Here is a 21,720-nt window from a genome sequence, read left to right as displayed (position 1 = left end):
ACAAACAGATTTCAAGAGCTGCTTAGCCAGGTGGTTCTGACGAGGTCTGTCATGAGATTGTATTCAAGCTACTGACCAAGGCTGCAGTCATCTCAAGACTGGAACAGAACTGAAGGGTCAATTTCTAAGGTCATTCATGTAGTTGGTGGCAGGCCTCAGTGTCTGCTGACTGGAGGTTTCAGTGGGATTTTTAATAGGGCTACTCACAAAGAGCACTTTGCTTCTCTTAGAGACAGTGAACAGAGAGCTAGGAAGAAAGAAATGACCTAAGATGGAAACTGCAGTCTTTTATAACTTAATTTTAGAAGTGACATACTATCTCTTCTGCCATGTCCTATGGGTCACACAGACCAACATGAGCGAAATACAGGAGGAGATTACATGAGATCGTGAATACCAGAAAATGGTGATAACTGGGATACATCTAGGAGGCTGGCTGCCACAGATGTCCAAATGGAATTTATAAATTTCACTTTCCATGTATTCATGGCTAGTATATTAAAATTTAATTTCATATATTTACCTGGTATCCTATAAGATTGTTAAAATTCACTTTTTAGATCAAAAAGCATTTTTTAAACTCACTAGTACTTTCTATATAGATGATCATGCTATCTACAACTTCTTTTTCATTCTATGTACTTGTTCTTTCTTTTTGTTACTTTATTGCACTGTCTATGACCTTTAGCACACTGTTAAATTGAGTGGCAAAATGAGACATCTTTGCCTCATTCTCAGTGTCAGGGAAGAAGTATTCTATCTTTCACCATTAAGTACAAAGTCAGCTCTAGGATTTTCATGTGTAGTCTTTATTATAAAGTTGAAAAATTGCCTTTTATTCCTAGACTGCTAGAAGTTTTAAAATAGGAATGGGTAAAGAATTATGACAAACTCTTTTTATCTATCTACTGAGATAAACATTCTTCTTTTTTAAAGATGATTAATATGGCAAGTTATACTGATAAGATTTTCTATTACCAAACCAACCTTTCATTCCTGGAATAAATCTTACTTAGTTATCATGTATCATCCCTTAATATATTTCTCAATTCAGTGTGCTCTTATTCAGGATTTTTACATCTATTATTGTAAGGTACGTTGGGCTATAGTTTAGTTCCCATAACGTTTTTGTGATTTTGGTATCTGAGTAATACTACTGGTCTATTGATATGATACGTATAGTGTTCCTTAATTCCTTATTTTCTGAAAGAGTTGAGAACTGGTATTATTCCTTTCTTAAACGTTTCTTAAATAAAATTCACTACTGAAGCAATCTGGGTCTGAACTCTTCTGTGTTTCTGTATGAAGACTTTACTTATGAACCTAATATTAACAGATATGGGACTAATCAGATTTTCTATTTTTCCTTGGTCTATTTAGATGACTTGCTGAAATTGGATGAATTTGTCCATTTAATCTAGGTTGAATTTATTGGCATAAATGTTTATATTTTCTCCTCAAACTTTTTGGCAGCTCTCTCAGTTCCAGGATTTTCCTCCTAAATTCCAGGCTGCTTACTAATCTTCAGCTTTGGCCTCTGACACTTGAAGACAATATAGTTATGGTTTCTGTCTCTGAAGCTATGGGAGCTGGGACACACTTTGTGCAAAAAGGCATACATTCAAAATTCTTACCCACTACTTTACTTAAAGAATGACTGTTCTCTGGTTTCTGCTTCTTTTTAGTCTTCTTTGGTCTTCTAGTCTTTTGGATCTTTTTCAAATAGTTATTTTTTAATTTCTTTTCCAGGTTTTATCATTTTTACCTGAGGATTCACCTCACCAATTTACCATTACCTAAAGCTAGTAGTCCTCTGATATTTTTTTAAAAGCAATCTCCTGAACTTGAATTTATAATTTTATATAACATTTTAATTATTGGTAGTAATATAATGGAAAATGGAATAAACTATCAAAAATAATGAAAAGGGAGAAACAAGATGGCGGAAGAGTAAGTGGAAGCTACACTAACCTCCTCCCAGAAGTAGTCTGGATTTACAACTTAATTTTGGAGAAATTATCTCGAATAACCAACCAAACACTAGCTGGAGAGAAGTCTTATAACCACGGAGAGACAGAAAAGGCTGCTACATCACAACGTGACTCGTAGGAAGTCCAGAGACACGAGAGGCCTGGCTCGGCTCCCATGGGTGGCAGCTGAAGGGACTGAGAAACAGCTCAGCAGCCGAGGGTTCCCCCTGAGAAGGGCAGGGTCTAAACCCCCAGCTGAGCTTCCCAGCCTACAGCAACAGAGTGGAAAGTAAAATAGTATCCAGCTGTGAAAAGTGAAAAGCCACAGGGTTTCTTGCTAGCCGGAGAGAAACAGCGGGAGAAAAAGAGCTCTTAAGCGGATCACATACGAAAATATTTTGGCCCCCAGTTACCCTGGGTTCGAGCGGCAGGAAGGCAGAGAGGACTGGAGACGCTTGGGGAGAGTTTGGTGTGATGGCTTTGAGGGGAGAACTGGGGAGGCAGCCAACCAGGTCCCAGTGCTGACTCATCCCCAGTACTGCAGGCAGACCATCCCCCCCCCCACAAGTGGCGTCAGCCTGAGGTCACCCCCCGCCCCCCGCCCCACTCCAAGTGGTGTCAGCATGAGGGGAAGCAAAAGCCCTGCCTACAGGAATTAAGCTGCCACACCCACAGTCCTTAAGCCTGACAGCTAATCACATATTGAATAGATTAAAAACTAAAGAAGTCAGACAAAGGCAGTAGATCCCTGGAAGTCTCCAACAGGCTGCCTAGGCCCAGACTGGTACAGGATCTGACACCACCAAGGGCAGATCCAGGAAGTGCAGATCATTCTAAGAAGCACCAACAAACAATAGGAGTCACAAAAATGGGGAGACAGAGAAACAACGCCCCATCAAAAGGAAAGGTAGAATCCCCAGAAAGAGTGCTAAATGAAATAAGAGGGGAGCCAACTATCAGATATGGAATTGAAAGCATGGATTATGGAGAAGCTCAATGAGCTCAGCGGAAACTACAAAGAACTCCAGGGAAACTACAAGAAACTCCAGAAAATCTACAAAGAACTTACTGAGAATTACACCAGCATGAAAAAGGACATAGAAGTTATCAATAAGAGCCAGAAGGAAAAGAAGAATATGATCTCTGAATTGAAGAACACAATAGAAGGAATTAAAAGCAGGCTAGAGGAAGCAGAAGATCGGATCAGCGAGCTGGAGGACAATGTAGACAAAAACTCCCAGACAGTGCAACAAAATGAAAAAGACTGAACAAGACTGAAGAGGTTCTAAGACATCTGCAGGACAACATGAAACGTAATAATATCTGTATCATAGGAATTCCAGAAGAAGAAGAAGAAGAAGAGCAAGAGATAGAAAACCTCTTTGAAAAACTAATGACAGAAAACTTCCCTCACATGAGGAGAGAAAGAGTCACGCAAGTCCAGGAAGCACAAAGCGTCCCAATGAAGATGAACCCCAACAGGCCCACTTCAAGACACATCATAATTAAAATGGCAACATTCAAAGACAAAGAGAGAATCCTAAAAGCAACAAGAGAGAAACAACTAATAACATACAAGGGAGCTCCAATAAGGCTATTATCAGATTTCTCAGCAGAAACACTACAAGCCAGAAGGGAATGGCAAAAAATATTCCAAGCAATGAAAAACAAAGGCCTATAACCAAGAATACTCTACCCAGCAAGGCTCTCATTCAAAATGGAAGATGAAATAAGGAGTTTCCAAGACAAAAGAAGGCTAAAAGAATACATCTCCACCAAACTAGCATTGCAAGAGATGCTAAAGGGTCTGCTTTAAGAAGATGAAGAAACAGAGAGAGAGAGAGAGGAACACGAGTACAAAGGGGGGAAATGACAATGAATAAGTACTGAAAGAAAGAAGGAACTTCTACCATTTGCAACAACATGGATGGAACTAGAGAGAATTATGCTTAGCAAAATAAGCCAGGCAATGAAAGAAAAATACCTTATGCTATCACCTATTACGGGAAACTAATGAACAACACAAACAAATGAACAAAACTGAACCAGAGATATGTAAACAAGGAATAAACTAACAGTAACAAAGGGGGAGATGGGAGGGAGAGAAGGAGGTAAGAAGAGGAAGGGTCTAGTCAAAGAACATGTATAAATGGCCCGTGGACATGGACAACTGGGTGGGGACTGAATGTGGGAGAAGCAGGGGCAGGGTGCAGGGAAGCAAGAAGGGGGAAAAAGTGAGACAACTGTAATGGAAAAACAAAAAAATTTTTAGTGGGGGAAAAAATAAAAATATAAAGAATGGAAATGCAAGTTCAGTGAATATTAGAAGGACAAGGATTTTCCTTCACACTGTGTATTTTTCTCCCTAACCGATCCCTCCGGAGTTTGGCATTCTAAACAAGTAAGTAATGACATAAGTTTCTTTGCATAAAACTAATAAGACCAGTTGTTAATAGAGGTTTTTTTGACTAAAACTTTTGACTGGAATGTCATGCTTGGGCTCTGGTTGTTACCAAAAAGCACTGAGGAACTGGGATTGACTTTCAAAGGTAATAAAAGCCCACGAGATAAAAGGCCTGGTACCTTAGTTGGATGTGTGGTCCATGGCAATCTTTCCAGGGAAGGAATGAAGGTTGTTTTCCTGAAAGATGGCTAGAAGGGACCTTAAGGCACAATGGAAAACCAGAAGGACTTGGAAAAGACAGGTGTTTACAGGCAAGGCTGAATGTCAGATATGTGGTTCTGCTTCTGTGCCCTGAAGGGCAGACTGAAGGTCACCCTAAATGTTCCTTGAGTAAGTTCCAGCAAAGCAGTACTAAAGGTCATACATGATCACTTGCTGCTCTTGTTGTGTTTATGCAAATGAACAGGATAAATTAAAAATGGACTTAATGCAGTCCCTTTAATGACAAGGAGGGTAATCTTAGGGAGAAAAATCGTGATTCAAGGGAAATCACAATGTTCAGTGGTAGACTATACAGAAGTGCAGCTAACCGTCTTTAAAGTTTATCTTCATTTAAAGTCTGTTTTGATTTGAAAATTAAACTATGTCGGTAGTATTATCAAAGATGTTTAATTTATAGGCAAGAAGAATGTCAAATGCCTTGCAACTGGATGTCTTTCCGATAAGACAGTCCTACAGATTTAGAGACTTGTATGTGGGTTATGTTACATAAATTAACATGTGTTTTCTGTTTTCAAAGGGCATAAGCCTACGATCTCATTACCTGAGTGATTGTCTGTACGTATAGGCCTCACTTAATCCTGTCTGCATCGCTGCATCCTGAGACTCAATGCTTTGGCTGAACTAAGTGGCTAGGTTGGTGAAGAATGGGGTGGTCTGTGGGCTTCACTTTAAAACTGGTTTCTCTTTTCTGTCCTAATGACTTGGACAGAAGGAGCCCAGAGGTCTGAGAGAGGGGAAACCTGAACTATTTCCCTCAGCCCAAACTAAGTATAATGGGCAAAAGGGTTCTGGACAGGTGAGATGTACCTGGCACACCTTCCTCCAAAGAAGCCCTTCTTTTCCCTAATGTGGGACACTGAAAAATTAATACCTGCCTTTTGTCATCTACTGGTTATGGATTGAACGATATCTTTTAACCCTGTTGCCAAATCTGTTGCCTCCAGAATACAACAAGGATGCCAGCCTGTTAAATCAAGCATGCCGTTGTCCGGGGACAGCCAACCGACCTGGAGTCTGCATGATCCTTCCCCATGTGGGAAAGCCATCCCTGCCTCCACACCCCCACTCTTATTAGGGATTTCTGGACCCAAGAGTAGGTAGGACGATGACCATGTCCAGCTTGAAGCAGCTAGAGGAGCTCGAGACCTTCGCCCATTGTCCTTTATAAGATTATAAAGGGTCTTAAGTCTGAGAGGGAGGGATTGTTATTTTTTATTGTTAAAATAATTAATTAAATAATTATTTAAAAATAAAAAGAAGAAGAAGAATATATGAAAGGGTGAGGCAGGAGAGTTTTGTATGTATGACCCATGGGCATGGACTTGAGGAGGGGGGGTTGTTGGGGGAAGGGCAGGTGCTGGGCGGAGGGGAGCAAAGGGGAAAAATTGGAACTATTGTAACAATATAATCAATAAAATATACTTATAAAAAAATTAAAAAATAAAAAAACAATGAAAAGGCTCCAACTTCCACAAATATAAAAATATATTTGCATGTGAAAATAGATAAATGTACAATTTTCTCATGCAGCCTATTCTGATATCAGTGCCTTCATTTTCTGGACCCATATATACTAAGCTGGAATACAATTAAGCCTAGGGTTGTCAGGCTAAGAGACATGAAAATCAACAAAGCAAACATACCACTTGCAACTACATATTTTAAAGTTAAAAACAATTGATTAAAGCTCCTCAAAAAGAACTGCAGACTGTTTTAAACACTATCCCATGGATTAAAATATTTTTAAAAGGAAGATAGATAAATGGAATAAGGACTTGTACACCTTTTAGAAATAAAAGCAATAAAAAGAGTAACACTTAAGGATGGCTTTTTAAAAATGAAATACTTACCTTTGTTCTTTCTATAATAATAAAGCATTTTAAATAATACTTAATGCAGTACATATTTTCTTATGCCAAAACAGCAAAACTAAGAACTAAACAAACAAACAAAATCATAACATTTGCTTTTAGGAATTCCACTCGTTAATAATTGGATACTAAAATTTCATGGAATTTCAATCACAGAACTGAGAAATTAGCAAAGTATACGTGCAGTGAATTGTAAAAAGCTGAGAACAGAATATGTACGTAATTTAGGTCCATTATATGCAAATTTCTGAGTTAAGCTTCAAATATTCTGTAGTATCCCTTTATTCTCCCTATATCAATAGCCAAATAACTACAATCCTATAACAAGCCAAAACCGTGTTTTCATGCAGAATGAGTATAACAAATAGAAAAGGAGGAAATGGAGACCAAGGGCATCTTTTTACACCTATTTTATGTAAAAAATAAAAAGAACACCCACTAAGCTTCTGTCATTCTTCAAGCCAAAAACATTGTGATAGCTTTGCTCTAAACCAGACATAGGAAAGTCTGATAGAAGTGCAATCCAACTAAATGATTTACAAATGATATATAAAAGCAACACTGCTGATATTGAAATTGAAGCATAAGCAAGCATAAAAATCAACTGGAATTAGAAAGGGGCAGAGGAAACTTTAGGCAGTATTGGATACATTAATCATCTTGATTGTGATGATTTTTACAGGTGCATATATATATGTAAAAACTTATCAAACTCTGTTTTTGCATGCAGTTTACTTCACCTCAATTAAATTTCAACAAAGCTTTTTAAAAAAGTCAGCAGTAAAGAAAATCATTATTCATTTTTTATCCATCATTCAGCTACTTTTACGCCAAAAATGAAAACCAACTCAAGAGTCTGTAACCAAGTGTGATTAACAATTCAAAGATAAGAGACAAATAGTCATTCAAGTTAAAAAAACAGGAGTATCAACTTTTTTAGGAGAAAAAAAAAAAAAGAAGTTTCAGTGAAAATACCCTAAGACCAGTTGGTTAAATGGATTCTGGAGGTCACATTGCCTACATAATTTATGTCCCACCCTGGTGTAGAAAGCTCCTGGTTTCCATTTCCAAATGGGTATGTGATGACACAGAGTTTATCAGGATTTGCGGCCTTACTGTACTTCTCTTCCTTGCACCTCTGCAGAATCTCTAAGCTCCTCTGGTGGACTGGATGTTGGAGAAAGCTAAAACTATCCATACTTTTCAAAATTGCACATGGCGCTGTATCATCATGTCCTTAGGAAGGAAAAGAAAAACAAAAAAATGGAGAAAAGAAAAAGACATTATATAAGCCCAAACCAACAGAGAATCAAGGACAATGCTGCCAACTATCTTAAGAGTATATAAAAATATATCAAATGATGAAGGTTAAAGGTGAATGATTTTTTCAATTAATTTGAGGAAATCACACAACAGTAACAGGAAAGATAAAGGTCCTTGTTAGGTATTCAAAATATGCTTTTCAGTACTCAAAGTGTTGTGAGTTAACACCATACTAAAAATTTCTAATTTAAAATACTATGGAAATTTCAAAAACAATTGGTAAGGTTTAGTGTTTTGGTTTGTTTTTTTTTTAATGGACTTGTTTTCATCAGGTCTGAAATACTATTAGCATATAGTTGGCAACAATGCAAGAAACACTGATGAACCACCAAGAGAAATTTACCCAAAACAATTTACCAAAAGTTAAACAATTCTGTAACAAATCTTGCAATTAACAACACTTGTAGGAATTCCAACAAGTGTGTCAATGTTGAAAGAGTAGGAAGAAAGAACCATAGAGCAGGAAGACCCAGCAGTACTTCTGTATTTATAAATCTAAAAACAAGCTGAGAAATCTGTACCTCACCAGAGGCAGAATCAATTACTGGTGGGAAAGGGAAGAAAGCACTTTCAAGCAAGGACCAACGCCCCATATTAGTGCTACAGAAAGAATGAATTACTCAAGCAGTAAGTGGGCAGGAGGAGCTTTAGCACCTAAACATTAGCAATAAATGGATTTAAAAGAGAATACAGGTCTTCTAGATTTGGGGGAACTTAAGTATCATTTACTCAGAGAACATTTCTAGAGTTAGGACATTAAGCTCAAATTTATGTACATTTGCCTTAAAAAAACAAAAGTGAATAGCTAACAACAGATAGAGGCAAATTAAACAATGAACTAAAGTTCCACTGGTCATATTTATTATGTAATTAAGAATGAAATACTATCCATGAATAGTTTTCAAGGAAGAACCTTTTAAGAAGTTAAACAGACACAAAGTATTCAAAGAGGTTTGCAGAGCATGGTTTAGTCTAACTATATATAATTCCTTAAAATAAATTTCTATATCCAGAACACATGCATCCACACTTTAGCTAAGGAGAGGAAATTTTATGATACCATAATATCAGATAATAACACATATATAAATACCAGGCTTTTAAAAATGATTTTGAAAATCCTTTCACATCCAATAATAAAAATATTTAAGCCATTAAGGTACGATCTCATTTACCCAATTTGGAGGGCCATAGTTGCAAATGTTCAATGTCTCAAAAAGAGACAACTATTATCATTACACACTCCAGTAAAAATATTCTATTCTCATTATTATCAATAATCTCTCCCTGCCCCTTGATAGGCTGCTTGCAGAAAGAATGCCTAGACGCAGGCGAGTCTGCACTTGGTTAGTTAGGGGAAAGGGGAGATATCAGTTGAGGGGACCATTTGAGAAAAAAACACTTGGTTGGTTCTACTTATACTTCATCCAACTTGTAATTTTAAAAAGTTATCACCTCACTTTCAGGCCCTTCAATAGTAACCTGATAATCTGATAGTCAAAAGTATGATTAAAGTGTTTTATATAAAAGTTCAGAGTATTAGATATACTAAATTATCTAGTTTTAAGAAATAATTCAACATTACCATAGCCACTGAACTCTATTTTCTATTTTATCTAATAAATTGTGGCAATGCCACTTGGATATGGGTAATTTTCTTATCTGTGACTGTTTTATGTCTCACCATCATGCCTTAGTTTTTAACTTCCATTTTGTTCTTTCATTCTGCTTTCTATGCCTGCTTCTAAATCTAACTATTTTGAACATTATTTTACAGACTATAATAACTTCTTCCAAACCTTAAAGTGATATTCCTTTTGTTTGCTGTGTGTACCAGCCTCCTGTCAAAGTAGTTTGGTTTTCTCGGATAGTTTGTAAGTATGTTTTCAGTAGGGGTTATTTTCTAAAGAAACCTTATAAACTCTTAAAGGAGGTTTATTCAGTGTTTGCTTATGCTAGTTCCTGGTCTAGTTTTGGTATTTTTCTTTTCTTTTGTTAGTGATAAAATAATCTTGTGTACCCTCCTCAGCAATTTTAGGCAATTAACCCTTTTGCTGACTCCAAGTCTAGAAAAAGACAACGAATCATTGAAACAATTGGGTTCAGTTCATTTGAAATGTGGTTGGTCATGGTGCACTTCTAGTGTATAAGTCAACAGAACAATCAGGACCCAGAGGTAAAGCAAAGCCATACCTATAATTACAAAAACTCATGTTACATAGCATCTTCAGAGAAAAATTCCCAGATAGATACTAAATTGATCAATTAAACTAGTAGCTCTGACAACTTTTCCATGCATTCTTGCCATATTATTTTCTGTGTCATTGGAACAAAACAAACATTTCACGGATGTGTGCCTTTGCCATTATCAACTCCAGATTATTAACAGAAGACGCATTACTACCACTTCCAGTGGCAGATTTCATCTGCTAATCACGGCATTCCAGCTGGAAAACCAGAGTTTGTTACTATGCTGAGACTCTCCACCATGATCTGCTTCTGGATAAGAGTCTCTCTCAGCTGATGGCATCAACTTTCTAACTCAGACTGACTGCTGTTGCTTAACGCAGAGATTTTCAACCTTTTCAATCTCACAGCACACACAAACTAATTATTAAAATATATATGTATGTATACTTTGCTGATCTGGAAAAAAATATATAATTGTTCTTCATTCACACCATATGGTTATTGTTGTGTTGATTGCTGTCATTTTTTATTTGACAATCTAAGGGAAAAGAGATCAGTGTCCCTGACTAATTACAGTAGTCCCTCTCTCTATCGCAGTTCACTTATCGCAGCCTCACTTTATCACTGGATTTTTAAAAACATTATATTTAATTATTTATCGCGGATTTTTCGCTATATCGTGGGATTTTGTGGTACTGTATACATATGTTGTTAAAGTTATGTAGGTTTAAGAGAGTAGAATATGTTTAAGAACATAAGCAGTGGTTATAAATGTGGAAAAGGTTAATAAGGGAGTGGGAAAGGTTAATAAGGGACTGGGAACGGTTTATAAGTGTGTGGGAAGGGTTTATAAAGCCTTAAAATATATATAAATACTAAAATAAATGTAAGGTCCCTACTTCGCGGATTTTCACCTATAGCAGGGTGGGGGTCTAGAACATAAAACCCGTGGTAAGTGAGGGAATACTGTCTCCAATAGATACTGGGTTGTGATTAGTGCAGGAAGCATTTGATGATACAGTTTTCTTTAAAGAACCCTCTTGGGCTTCATGACCGGAATCTAAATTATTAGAGGCTTCATGGCTTTTCTCTAATGGTTTTAATGGTAGTTATGCTGGTGTTCATAGCACTGATATTTGTCCAAGAACATGAAGGACAAGTGTCTTGCCCTCCCACCACTTCCTTTAGGTTTCCACCCTCCAGTAGGCTCCTTCTGTGAACTATTAAGAAAATCATCGGCCTACGAACCAAGTGTCACTGGTTCGATTCCCAGTCAGGGCACATGACTAGGTTGCACGTCAGGTCTCCAGTTGGGGGCGCGAGTGAGAGGCAACCACACAGTGATGTTTCTCTCCCTCTCTTTCTCCTTTCCCCTCTCTCTAAAAATAAATAAATAAACAAACAAATAATTTAAAAAAAGAAAATCAAACAGCAGCTCATCAACAGGTTCTGACTTTTTCTTTTTTTTTAAAAAAATATTTTTTTATGCTATTATAACCATCCCAATTTTCCCCCTTTGCCCCCCTCTCTTTTATTTTTTAAATTTCCAAACAAACTGGAATGAAAGCCTAGGAACAGATGAGTTGCAACCAGATGCGAGACCTCCACTGATGTGCTATGTCCTGCTTTTTCACATTTATGATATCAGCTAAGATGGTGGTTTCTTTATTTCTAATGTCATCAGCTGCTCAGGAAATTAATTAGCTTTAGATGCAGTCTGGTGAAGTCAAATCTGTATTTTGCTGGTTAAGTTCAGAAGAGTCAGTATTTTTGCTAGATATGATATTGCACGTGGTCTCTTTTCTACTGAGATATGTTGCAACCCCTTGATCTACTCAGTTTAAAATATTTTCTCCCTTTCTGGCAAGATCAGCATGCCAAGACAGGATGGTAGCAGAATAATCCTATGTGCAAACCTCAAGCCTCTAGAGCAGCTGTACCACAGACTTGACACCCTCCTGGGCTGCCCCGCTCAGCAGCTGGCTAGAAGACCCAGGCTGAGAAACCTCCTCTTGTACCTGTCACAGCCCTGCCACGGCCCTACCTCTCTGCCGGTAGACATAGAAGAGCAGCGAGGACCCCAAAAAGAGAGTGGCTGCTGAGCTGCCTCAGTGGCTGGGAGCCAAAAGCAGTCACCTGGAGGCCTGACAATTTCTTAATTTGAGATTATGCACCAAACACACAGCATGAATTTAGACCTCATACCTATGCATGGTGAAGATGTGAGGCACTGGTTTTTTTAAAGGTAACAACAACAACAAAAAACTTATCTAAGGCATAATACATATTGCTAAGGTTCTTTCTCTAGGCAAAAACAGGAAAAAATTTTCAATTATCTTTCCAGTGGCTTAAACCTTTTGAAGCCTCTAAACCACAAAACAGAGGCTTAATCCAAGATCCATTATATCATTCAAACCTGCAACTTTATCTTTAATTTTGTAACAGGTTCTATAATGCCATCTCCCAGGCACTGGGACCATTTCTTAAAGGTATATTTCACATACGGTAAAAATCCAACAATCAGTTTCATGAGCTTAAACAAATGTTTATACCTATGTAATCTTCAATCAAAATATAAAACATGTTTATCATTTCAGGAAGTTATTTTATCTCCATACCACCCATGCCCTTCCCAGAGGTTATCGAATTATGGTTTACATTGGATTGACCGAAAAGTCCATTTAGTTTTTTCCATAACAGGCGCATTTTTCATTTTCACCAACAACTTTATTAATTTGGGTATTTTGGGTATATTGGCTACCTCCCATGTGGTATAATATTGATTGTCCTCAATTAATGTCTCCATTTGATCACTATCAACTTTAACTGGTCTACCTGACCATGGAGCATTGTCCAGAGAGAAATCTCCATCATGAAACTTCGCAAAACACTTTTGACACGTTCAATCAATCACAGCACCTTCTCTCTACACAGCATAAATATTTTTTTAATTTTTACCGTTCTTGAAATAAGAAAGCATAATATGCTGAAAATGTTGCATATTTTCTTCCACCTTCAATATTAAAATACACCAATTTTGATAAGATTTTAAAATACACACTGATATGACAGCTGTCAACACAATCTAACAAAATTGTTTTGAGTGAAGTTAGTGACAACTAAGAACTACTAGAGTCATCTTACGGAAAAACCCAAATGAACTTTTTGGCCAACCAATATCATTACACAATGTATTTCTTTCCCTATTAAACTAAATAAAACAACGCAGTATGTATTCTTCCACGTCTGGCTTTTTGCTCAGTATTTTTTGTGACTCATTAATTATGACTATCAGTAGGTTTGTTTCCCTTCTATTGCTGACTAATGTTACTTGGTAGGAATATAACACAACTTCATTATCCATTCTTCCACTGATAGATATTTTGGTGTTTCCAACTGGGGTCTCTATAGACATCTGTGTATGTATGTTTATGTATAATAGCTTCATTGAAATATAATTCTCAAACCATACAATTCACCAATTCAACGTCTACAATTCAGTGGTTTTTAGGATCATTCCCAAAGCAGTTTAACCATCTCCACAATCAATTTTAGAATATCTTCATCATACCAAAGAGAACCTCATACTCTATCACTCCCCTGGTCATCTCCCAGCCTGCGTATTACAGCCATAGACAAACACTAATTGACATTCTGTCTCTGTAAATTTGCCTATTCTAGATATTTCACATAGCAAAATGCTTTCAAAGTTCATCCATGTTGTAGCGTGACTAGTGATTCATTCCTTCAGAAGGCAGAATAACATTCCACTGTATGAATATACCACATTTTGATTATTCATTCACCACTTCATGGGCATTTGGGTTATTGCCACCTTTTGACTATTATGAACAATGTTGCTAAGAACATCATATATAAGTTTTTGTTTGAACACCTGTTTTTAAAGAGTGAAAATTTCTGGGTAAATTATAACTACCAGGCTGTTTTACAAAATGGCTGTATCATTTACATTTTAACCAGGAGCACACGAGGTTTCCAAATTCACCACATACTTACCAACATCTGTTATTATCTATCTTTTTTATTGTAGTTATCCCAGTAGATGTAAAGTGTTATCTTATTGTGCTTTCAATTTGTATTTCCCTTATGACAAATAATGGCAAGCATCCTTTCATGTTCATTGACTATTATTTATGTATCTTTTCAGATTCCTTGCCCACTTTTTAATTGGGTTATTAGTTTTTATTACTGGATTGTAAGAATTATGTATATATCCTAGACATGTTATTTTCCTTTTTCATTTTTTTCTTTTGTTTTTGTCTTTCCTTTTTTATTTTTCATTTTTAAAAATTTCTTTATATACTAGTTCTTTATCAGATATATGATTTACAAATATTTTCTAACATTTGTGGGTTGTCCTCTCACTTTCTTAAGTGTCCTTTAAGGCACAAAACAGAAGTTTTTAAATTTCAAAGAAGTCTAGCCCTGGCCACTGTGGCTCAGTTGGTTGGAGCATCGTTCTGTACACCAAAAGGCTGGGGATTCGATTCCCAGTCAGAGCAGATACCTAGGTTGTAGGTTCAATCCCCAATCCGGGAGTGTATGTGAGGCAACCAATCAGTGTTTTCCCTCTCTCCATTTCTCTCTCTCTAAAATCAATAAACATATCTTTTTTAAAAATTTTAATTCTAGCTAAGTCTAATTTATCCTTTTTTTTTTTTTTTTTTTAGTTCCTTATGCTTTGGGTGTCATATCAAAGAATCATTGACTAACCCAAACTGGGACGTGTGAGTCTTCCAACTTTTGTTCTTCCTATATTTATGGATCCTTTCTGCATCAATTTTAGGAATAGCTTATCAATTTCTGCATAAAGATAGCTGAGGTTATGACAGATCAAGTATTGCCATCTTACCTATATAAAGCCTTCCACTACCTGAACACAGAATATCTTTCCATTCATGTAGGTATTCTTTTAAGTTTCTCAGTAATGTTTTACAGTTTTCAGTGAACAAGTCTTGCAACTCTTTCATTAATTTTATTAATAAGAATTTTATATTTGTTGGTGGTCCTGTAATTGAAACACAAACTTAATTTCATTTTCAGGTTGTTCACTGCTAGTGTGTAAAAATACAACAGATCTTCCACATTGATCCTTTGTCCTGCAACCTTGATACCTCATTTATTAGCTCTCATAGATGTTTTGTAGATTCTTTAGCATATTCTATACACAATATGTCTTATGCAAACAAAATGGTTTCTTCTTTTCTGATCTGGATGTCTTTTATTTCTTTTTCCTGCCTAACTGCTATTATCAGAACCTCCAGGACAATGCTGAATAGAAGCAGTGAAACCAAACAACCTTGTCTTGATTCTGATCAAAGCAGAAAAGCATTCAGCTATTCACCATCAAGTATGATATACACTTTGGGTTTAACATAGACCCCATACCAGGTTGAGGAAGCCTCCTTCCATTCCTTATTTGTTCAGTGCTTTTAATAATGAAAAACATGCAAAGGTGTTGGCTTTAATTAAGTGCTTTCTCGGTGTCTACTGAAAAGATGGCATGATTTTTCTTTTATTCCATTAATGCAGTGTATTACATCAATTTGATTTTGATAAGTTAAACCAACATGCATTCCTGAGTAAATTCCCCTAGATCATAGGGTGTAATGTATAATAGTTTTTATATATTGCTGGATTCAGTGTTCTAGAATTTTGTTGAGGATTTTTTGTAAGAAATATTGGCTTCTGATTTTCATTTCTATGATGTCTTGTTTGGTATCCAGGCAATACTGAATGGCCCCACTGAATAAGATTAAAAGCATTCCTTCATATTTCATTTTAGGAAGAGTTTATAAAAGATTATAAATTCCTTTTTAAGTATTAGATAAAATTCATCAATAAATTCACTTTTACTTAGCTTTGCTTTGTAGGAAGCTTTTAATATTCTCTACGTCTAGGCAGTTTAATTATGATGTATGTATCTACATTTGGATCTCTTGTAGTTTGTTGAGCTTCTTAAATGTGTTAAGTTAATTTTCTCATAAAATTTGAGGACTTTTGGCTATTATTTCTGGAAATAAATATTATTTCTGCCCTTCTCTCCTTTCTCTCCGGACTCCCAGAAGTTGGTATGCTTTAAGGTGTCCCATTGGTGTAGAAGCTCTGTTCATTTTTCTGCATTTTTTTTTCTTTTTCTTTCTATTCCTTACACTTGATAATCTCAACTGATCAGTCTTCAAGTTTACAAATTCTAAATTGTCTTCATATCTTCTGCTGAACTCTTTTACAGTAAATTTTTTTATGTCACTGTACTCTTCCTCCCACTTCAATATACATGTATACATATACATATATATTTGATAGTCTCTATTTGGTGAGACATTATACTCAAACTCTGCTTTAGTTCTTCAGATATTGTTGCCTTAAGTCTTTGAACATATTTAAAATAGCTTAATGGCTTGTCTAGTAAATTCAATGTCTGGCTTTCCTCAAGGACAGCTTCTATTGATTCCTTTGTCCCATGTATGGGTCATATATTCTTGTTTCTTTTTATGTCTTATAATTTAGTGTAGAACACCATACATGGCAAATCTGGAAATCAGATTCTCCCTTCTCCCCAGGATATGCTGTTGCTGCTATTTTTTCAGGACTTACCTGAACTAATTCTGTAGAGTTTGCATTCTTTGCCACATGTGACAATGAAAATCTCTGCCCAATTAGCACAGTGGTCAGCTAATGATAACAGACAGATATCTTTACATGCCTGAAACCAATAAATCTCCAGTCTTTGTGAAGGGTCACTTGTGTATGATGTGTTGGGTCCAACTTTAATACTCAGCTAGGCTGTTTACAACTCTGCCTTGTCTTTCACCTCCAGCTTGTAGAGTGTCTTAAGGTTATCCAGGGGTTAAAAACCATGATCTTCTCAGGTCTTTCCTGAGCATGCACATAGCCCTGAACATGTACACAGCCCTATGCATGTGCACAGCTATCTAAGATTCCCATGCATATGTGGGAACTTTTCAAAACCATTATGGAGACCTCATTCTCTAATTTTTCCTTTTAAGCATTTTGGTTAGCTTTTGCTTCAACTATTATCCACTGCACCAGGCAGGTGCAATATTCGACAATTGCTTCTGATTGTTTTTGGATGACTCCCCTAGGTAAAAGGCTATATTCACTCTGGACAAGAACTGAGTCAGGTTAAAGACAGTTTTGCAAGTGGGGTCTTCCAGGGAAAACCCAATAGATTTAATAATGAAAATTCTCTGGGAATGGGACTTTGAAGGAGCTCCAACACCCTTCTACTCTCCCTCGTGGTTGCCACCCTGTTGTTTTTCATTGTGCTTCAGGGTGTTGGTTTCAAGGCTACAATGGAATCAGAGAAGAAATAGTGCAAATTAAAACACTACAAATCGCCCCATCTTTACCAATACTCAGCTTTTTTTGGTATAAACACTTTCCAAATTACTGCAAGCCTTGGATGAATTTCCTGAAGTCTGACACTTTTTACCAAGTGTTCTTGTTGCTTTTACCAAAGAGAGGATTTTCAGAGGTCCTACTCCACCATTCACTGATGTTCAAAATAAAACCTTTACTCTTTAGCTACCACACTACAGTGCCTGATGCAAGAGCGATTTATAAATAAGGGCCAGGGTTTTGTTGTTGTTGTTAAAATCCATTTAACTGTCTTCAGTATTGAGCAGAATTGTGGACCAAGTCCTGCATAGAAATCCTAGACCCCTGGTGATATCCAAATCAGTTTTAGGATCTGGTCATTTCTGCAAACAGATGGTCACTGGAACCCTTCTCCCACTTGCAAAAACAAATGAGAGCATATTGGAGCCATGCAGTCCAATGAATGGGGTGTGGAAAACAGGTTAAGTGGGAATAATTAAAACTCTATCTGTAGGCACTATATGAATGAGTTTAGCTTCTCTTCCTGTAGATGAAGAAACTGAATGACATTTTAAATTATCTTGTCTTGCCACAGCTTAATTTTGCATCTCTCTCTAGTCTTTTTTAGAATAACTAAAATTCTTTTTGGCTATATGTGTATAGTAATTCCAAAAGAACCAAACAAAGCATTATTGTACTCACTTCTACATTCTGTAATTCATGTCAAGTTATGATCTACCCTGTATGCTCTAATTCAGGCTTTTCTTATTCAGGAGGATTAAGTCAGTGGCAAGGTAGATGATACCACTGGAATATCTGTTCTCCAGTACCTCACTGCTGACCAGATAAATCATTACCATTTCTCATTCTACCACCCAGCAAAGCCGATATGTAGACTTCCCTCAGGCTGCCTACATATGATGCCACTAAGAACATTTTGTGGTTTCCTGATGACCATAATACATATGACACAATTGTAATAAATGTATTCTTTAAAAAAATTAATTAACTTAATTTTAAGGGTCTTAAAATGGCACTGTTTTCTTTAATTTGAAAGTCTACAAAAACATAACAGTTAAAAGTAGATATTTTAAGCTGATATTCTCATTTGCGCTCAGTTGGCTTCATGGGGAAAAAAAAGTGTCAGGGAATTTCTTAACAAAATCCAGGACATTTTTTATCACTGTGAGAATATTTGTTGACAAGTTAAAGAGTCCACTGAAATGTTTTTATAAAGACAGTCTCAAAAGAAGTGGTACTGTATTTTTGCAGTCTGCATCTTCTCATTAGAAGTATGATCTTAGACCTCTTATTCTCATTCAAGATCTGAACTTGTCTTCTGCATTCTATATATTCTGCTTCTCCTTAAATAATGCCTAATTTGTTTTACTTTGACATGTTTGCATACTATTTACAGTCATTATAAAAGTTTTGCACCTACTACTTAATCCATTTTCAGTTATTCTATTTATATTTACAATGCTATAATTTCTAACTTTATTGTACTGTTTTATCCCAATACTATCAGAAAATAATAGGTGGTAAGTGGTATGGAGGGAGCAAAAATGCTAAATGTTGGCACCGACACTAATATATAGTTAACACAATTATTCTCAGTAACATATCTGCTAAACCACTGCCTCAAAATGCAAATAAACTAGTTTTCCTTTCCCTTCATAAAAAGTAAAATCTAAAAATTTTATCCAAGGGGGGTTTCTAGGGTGTTCGTGATATTCTTTTTCTTAACCTAGGTGGTAGTTACAAGAGTGTTTTCACTTTGTGATCATCCACTGAGCTATACATTTTTGTTTTATGAATGGTTCTGTATTCATGCTATATCCCATAATAAAAAGACTTTCCAAAAATAGTTTATTTTATAAAACCTCTAGGTGGGCCAGGAAGAAAAACTAGATTAGAAAAGAAGAAGAATCCAGAAATTATTAAAGCAGAGATAATACAGGTTCAATTTGTTGATCATTATTAACATTGAATGTTTTTATATAAATTATTATACACATAGAACCAGCTTCCACAAATATTTTAAATGCCAAAGGAGCATACAATGCAAATAATCTTTATAGCAAATACAAGAAAAGATTTTTTGCTTAGTTACATCTTAACTGGATACTTATCAAAATATTTATTAAATTAAAAGATAAAAATGTCTCCTTAAAGCTTTTTCAAAGATCGTTTCTTAGAAACAGCTCTGCTAAAGGCAAAGGAAGTTTAAAATATTCCTTTTACTTTCAAAAAATTGTTCAAAAGCTATTCTCCCTTATCTACAAAGGCCAGTTTGCACTCATTAAAATCTGAAAGACAAATTAAATTTAATTAGCTTTTGTCTCTCATTTTAGAAATAAAACCTCCTAAATAAAGTTATTCACTTGAAATATATCAAAGCTGAATTTAAAGTTTACTGCTAGTGCATATGCCAAAAAGCCATATAAGTCTCAGAGTCCTAAAAACGCAGGTGTACCCTAGCACACTTCTACTGCATCTTCTCTGGGCAGAAAATGTTCACTACGCAGCAATGATCTAAGGCTAGAACTACATATAGGAAGCAACAGTGTGATTGCAGTAGGTAACAATTGCTTATGAAGATGTCCTCCCACAGAATGTGAAATGCAGTATTTTATAATTTAAGGGAGAGGCACACAGAAAAAGTAACCTGCTCTAATTATTTCTAAATTTTAAAGTAAAATCCAACAAGCTAAGTTAAGAGTAAGAGGGGAAAAAATTAATACTTCCCAAACTGATACTTCACATATATTTTTACCCTCATAATTTTGAAGGCAGTATTAACACTTCAAGAAAAACTAATAATATAGTTGCAAAATCAGTCAAGAGAAGAGCTGACACTTGGCTGATTACTGAAGTCAGGTTATCTTCATCATACTACTCTACCTCCATCCTAATTTTTCTATCTCCTGAGTTATGGTACACATTCAATTATTTCATTTTTAGAAAAACTATCACAAAAGAAGCAGAAAAAGATATCAACATTAAATTCTATATAATTAAATGTCAATTACATTTCACTTTTTGTTTCAAGATCATACCAAAGTCTTACTATCTACTAAATACCAGGTGCTTTACACTTGTTATTCCTCTCAGTATTCATTAATAAAGAGTACCAACCCATATATACACACATACACCATATATCTATTTAATTCAATCACATAAAGTTCACTAGAACAAATTACACCTGAAACATGATGGTAGGGTATAATAAGAAAACAGAACACAATAAAATTATTATGTCTCTACTCCTTAGAGGGGTAAAAAAATTTAAAGATGAAACATAGAAGAATACTAATACTACTGCTTACCAGTTTTTCTCTGAATGTGTCTTTTCCCAGCTTCCCTGAAAGCAACAATGGCTCTGAAAAAAGCTCGGAGAACCGCCCATCGGAAAACAGCTACAGGATCAATTCCAATCATCCCAGAAATAAATGCATTCTTGCTACTTCTCAGAAGAGCTACAATGTCAGGGCGCATATGATCTGTATTTTTTTCCCGAAAATCCTACATGAAAAAAGTATCAGTGTTATTTCTGGAAAAATTATTAAACCAAGAAGATAGTGGGATACATGTTTGAATAGTGGATGAATAAGGACTATCGAAGTGATTTCTGTTTGAGGTAGCTAACTGGACCAGATATCTTCTATAAAGTCCCACCCAATCCTAAAACTATTAGATTCTATATTACATTTGAATTAGAAAGAATATTCCACAATTTTATTGCAGCCTGTTAAAACACTGGTCAGGAAGAGCCTTTCTGAAAGAGTAGCATATAAAATGACAAGAAAGCTGAATAACAAAAAGGAGCCAGATATAAGGTCAGGAACAGCATTCCAAGCAAAGGGAACACCTTCTACCTATAGGTGGTGGTTAACTAAACAAGAGAAAAGACTTAAGAGCAAGGGCTGGAGCATTCTGGGCAATGGTAAGTATAGTGGAAGATTAGACAAATAAATAGGCTAGGTAGACTACATAAGCCTGGGTTAGGATTCTCGATTTTATTCAAGTGTAAAGGAAAGCCACTGGAAGGGTAATGACATGAGCTAACTGGTGTTTTTATAAACACCATTGGTTGCCATGGAGAGAAAAGAAAAAGAGACCAGCTATTTCAGTATTCCAGATAAGAGATGACAGTGACTGAGACTATGCTGGAAGTAAGGCTAGAAAGGGAAAATAGTGATCATATTTATATGTTTGGAAGTAAGGCAAAGGACTTGTTGGTAGATTAGGGCATGGAGAGAGAATGAGGGAATCAGGTTAACATCTGTATGTGGGGTTTGAGAAACTAGGTAAG

The 21,720-nt window shown here is 36.0% G+C and overlaps 1 protein-coding gene across 1 annotated transcript in view; it reads right to left on the bottom strand.

Moving 5' to 3' along the window:
* MYO9A (myosin IXA) overlaps positions 1–21,720 on the bottom strand; it is a 309,544-nt gene that overhangs the window by 135,678 nt on the left and 152,146 nt on the right. Inside the window, exons 14-15 of the mRNA XM_090270072.1 lie at positions 20,735–20,930; positions 7,644–7,763 (exon numbers count right to left, since the gene is read on the bottom strand). Of these exons, the coding sequence (XP_090126198.1) occupies positions 7,644–7,763; positions 20,735–20,930 (316 nt within the window). The remainder of the gene's footprint in view (positions 1–7,643; positions 7,764–20,734; positions 20,931–21,720) is intronic.

The sequence above is a fragment of the Furipterus horrens genome, unplaced genomic scaffold, assembly GCF_987537825.1.
Source record: "Furipterus horrens unplaced genomic scaffold, mFurHor1.1.pri manual_scaffold_3, whole genome shotgun sequence".
Taxonomy (NCBI): Eukaryota; Metazoa; Chordata; class Mammalia; order Chiroptera; family Furipteridae; genus Furipterus; species Furipterus horrens.
The sequence above is the reverse complement of the archived record's forward strand: the minus strand, read 5'-3'. Positions and strand labels throughout refer to the sequence as shown.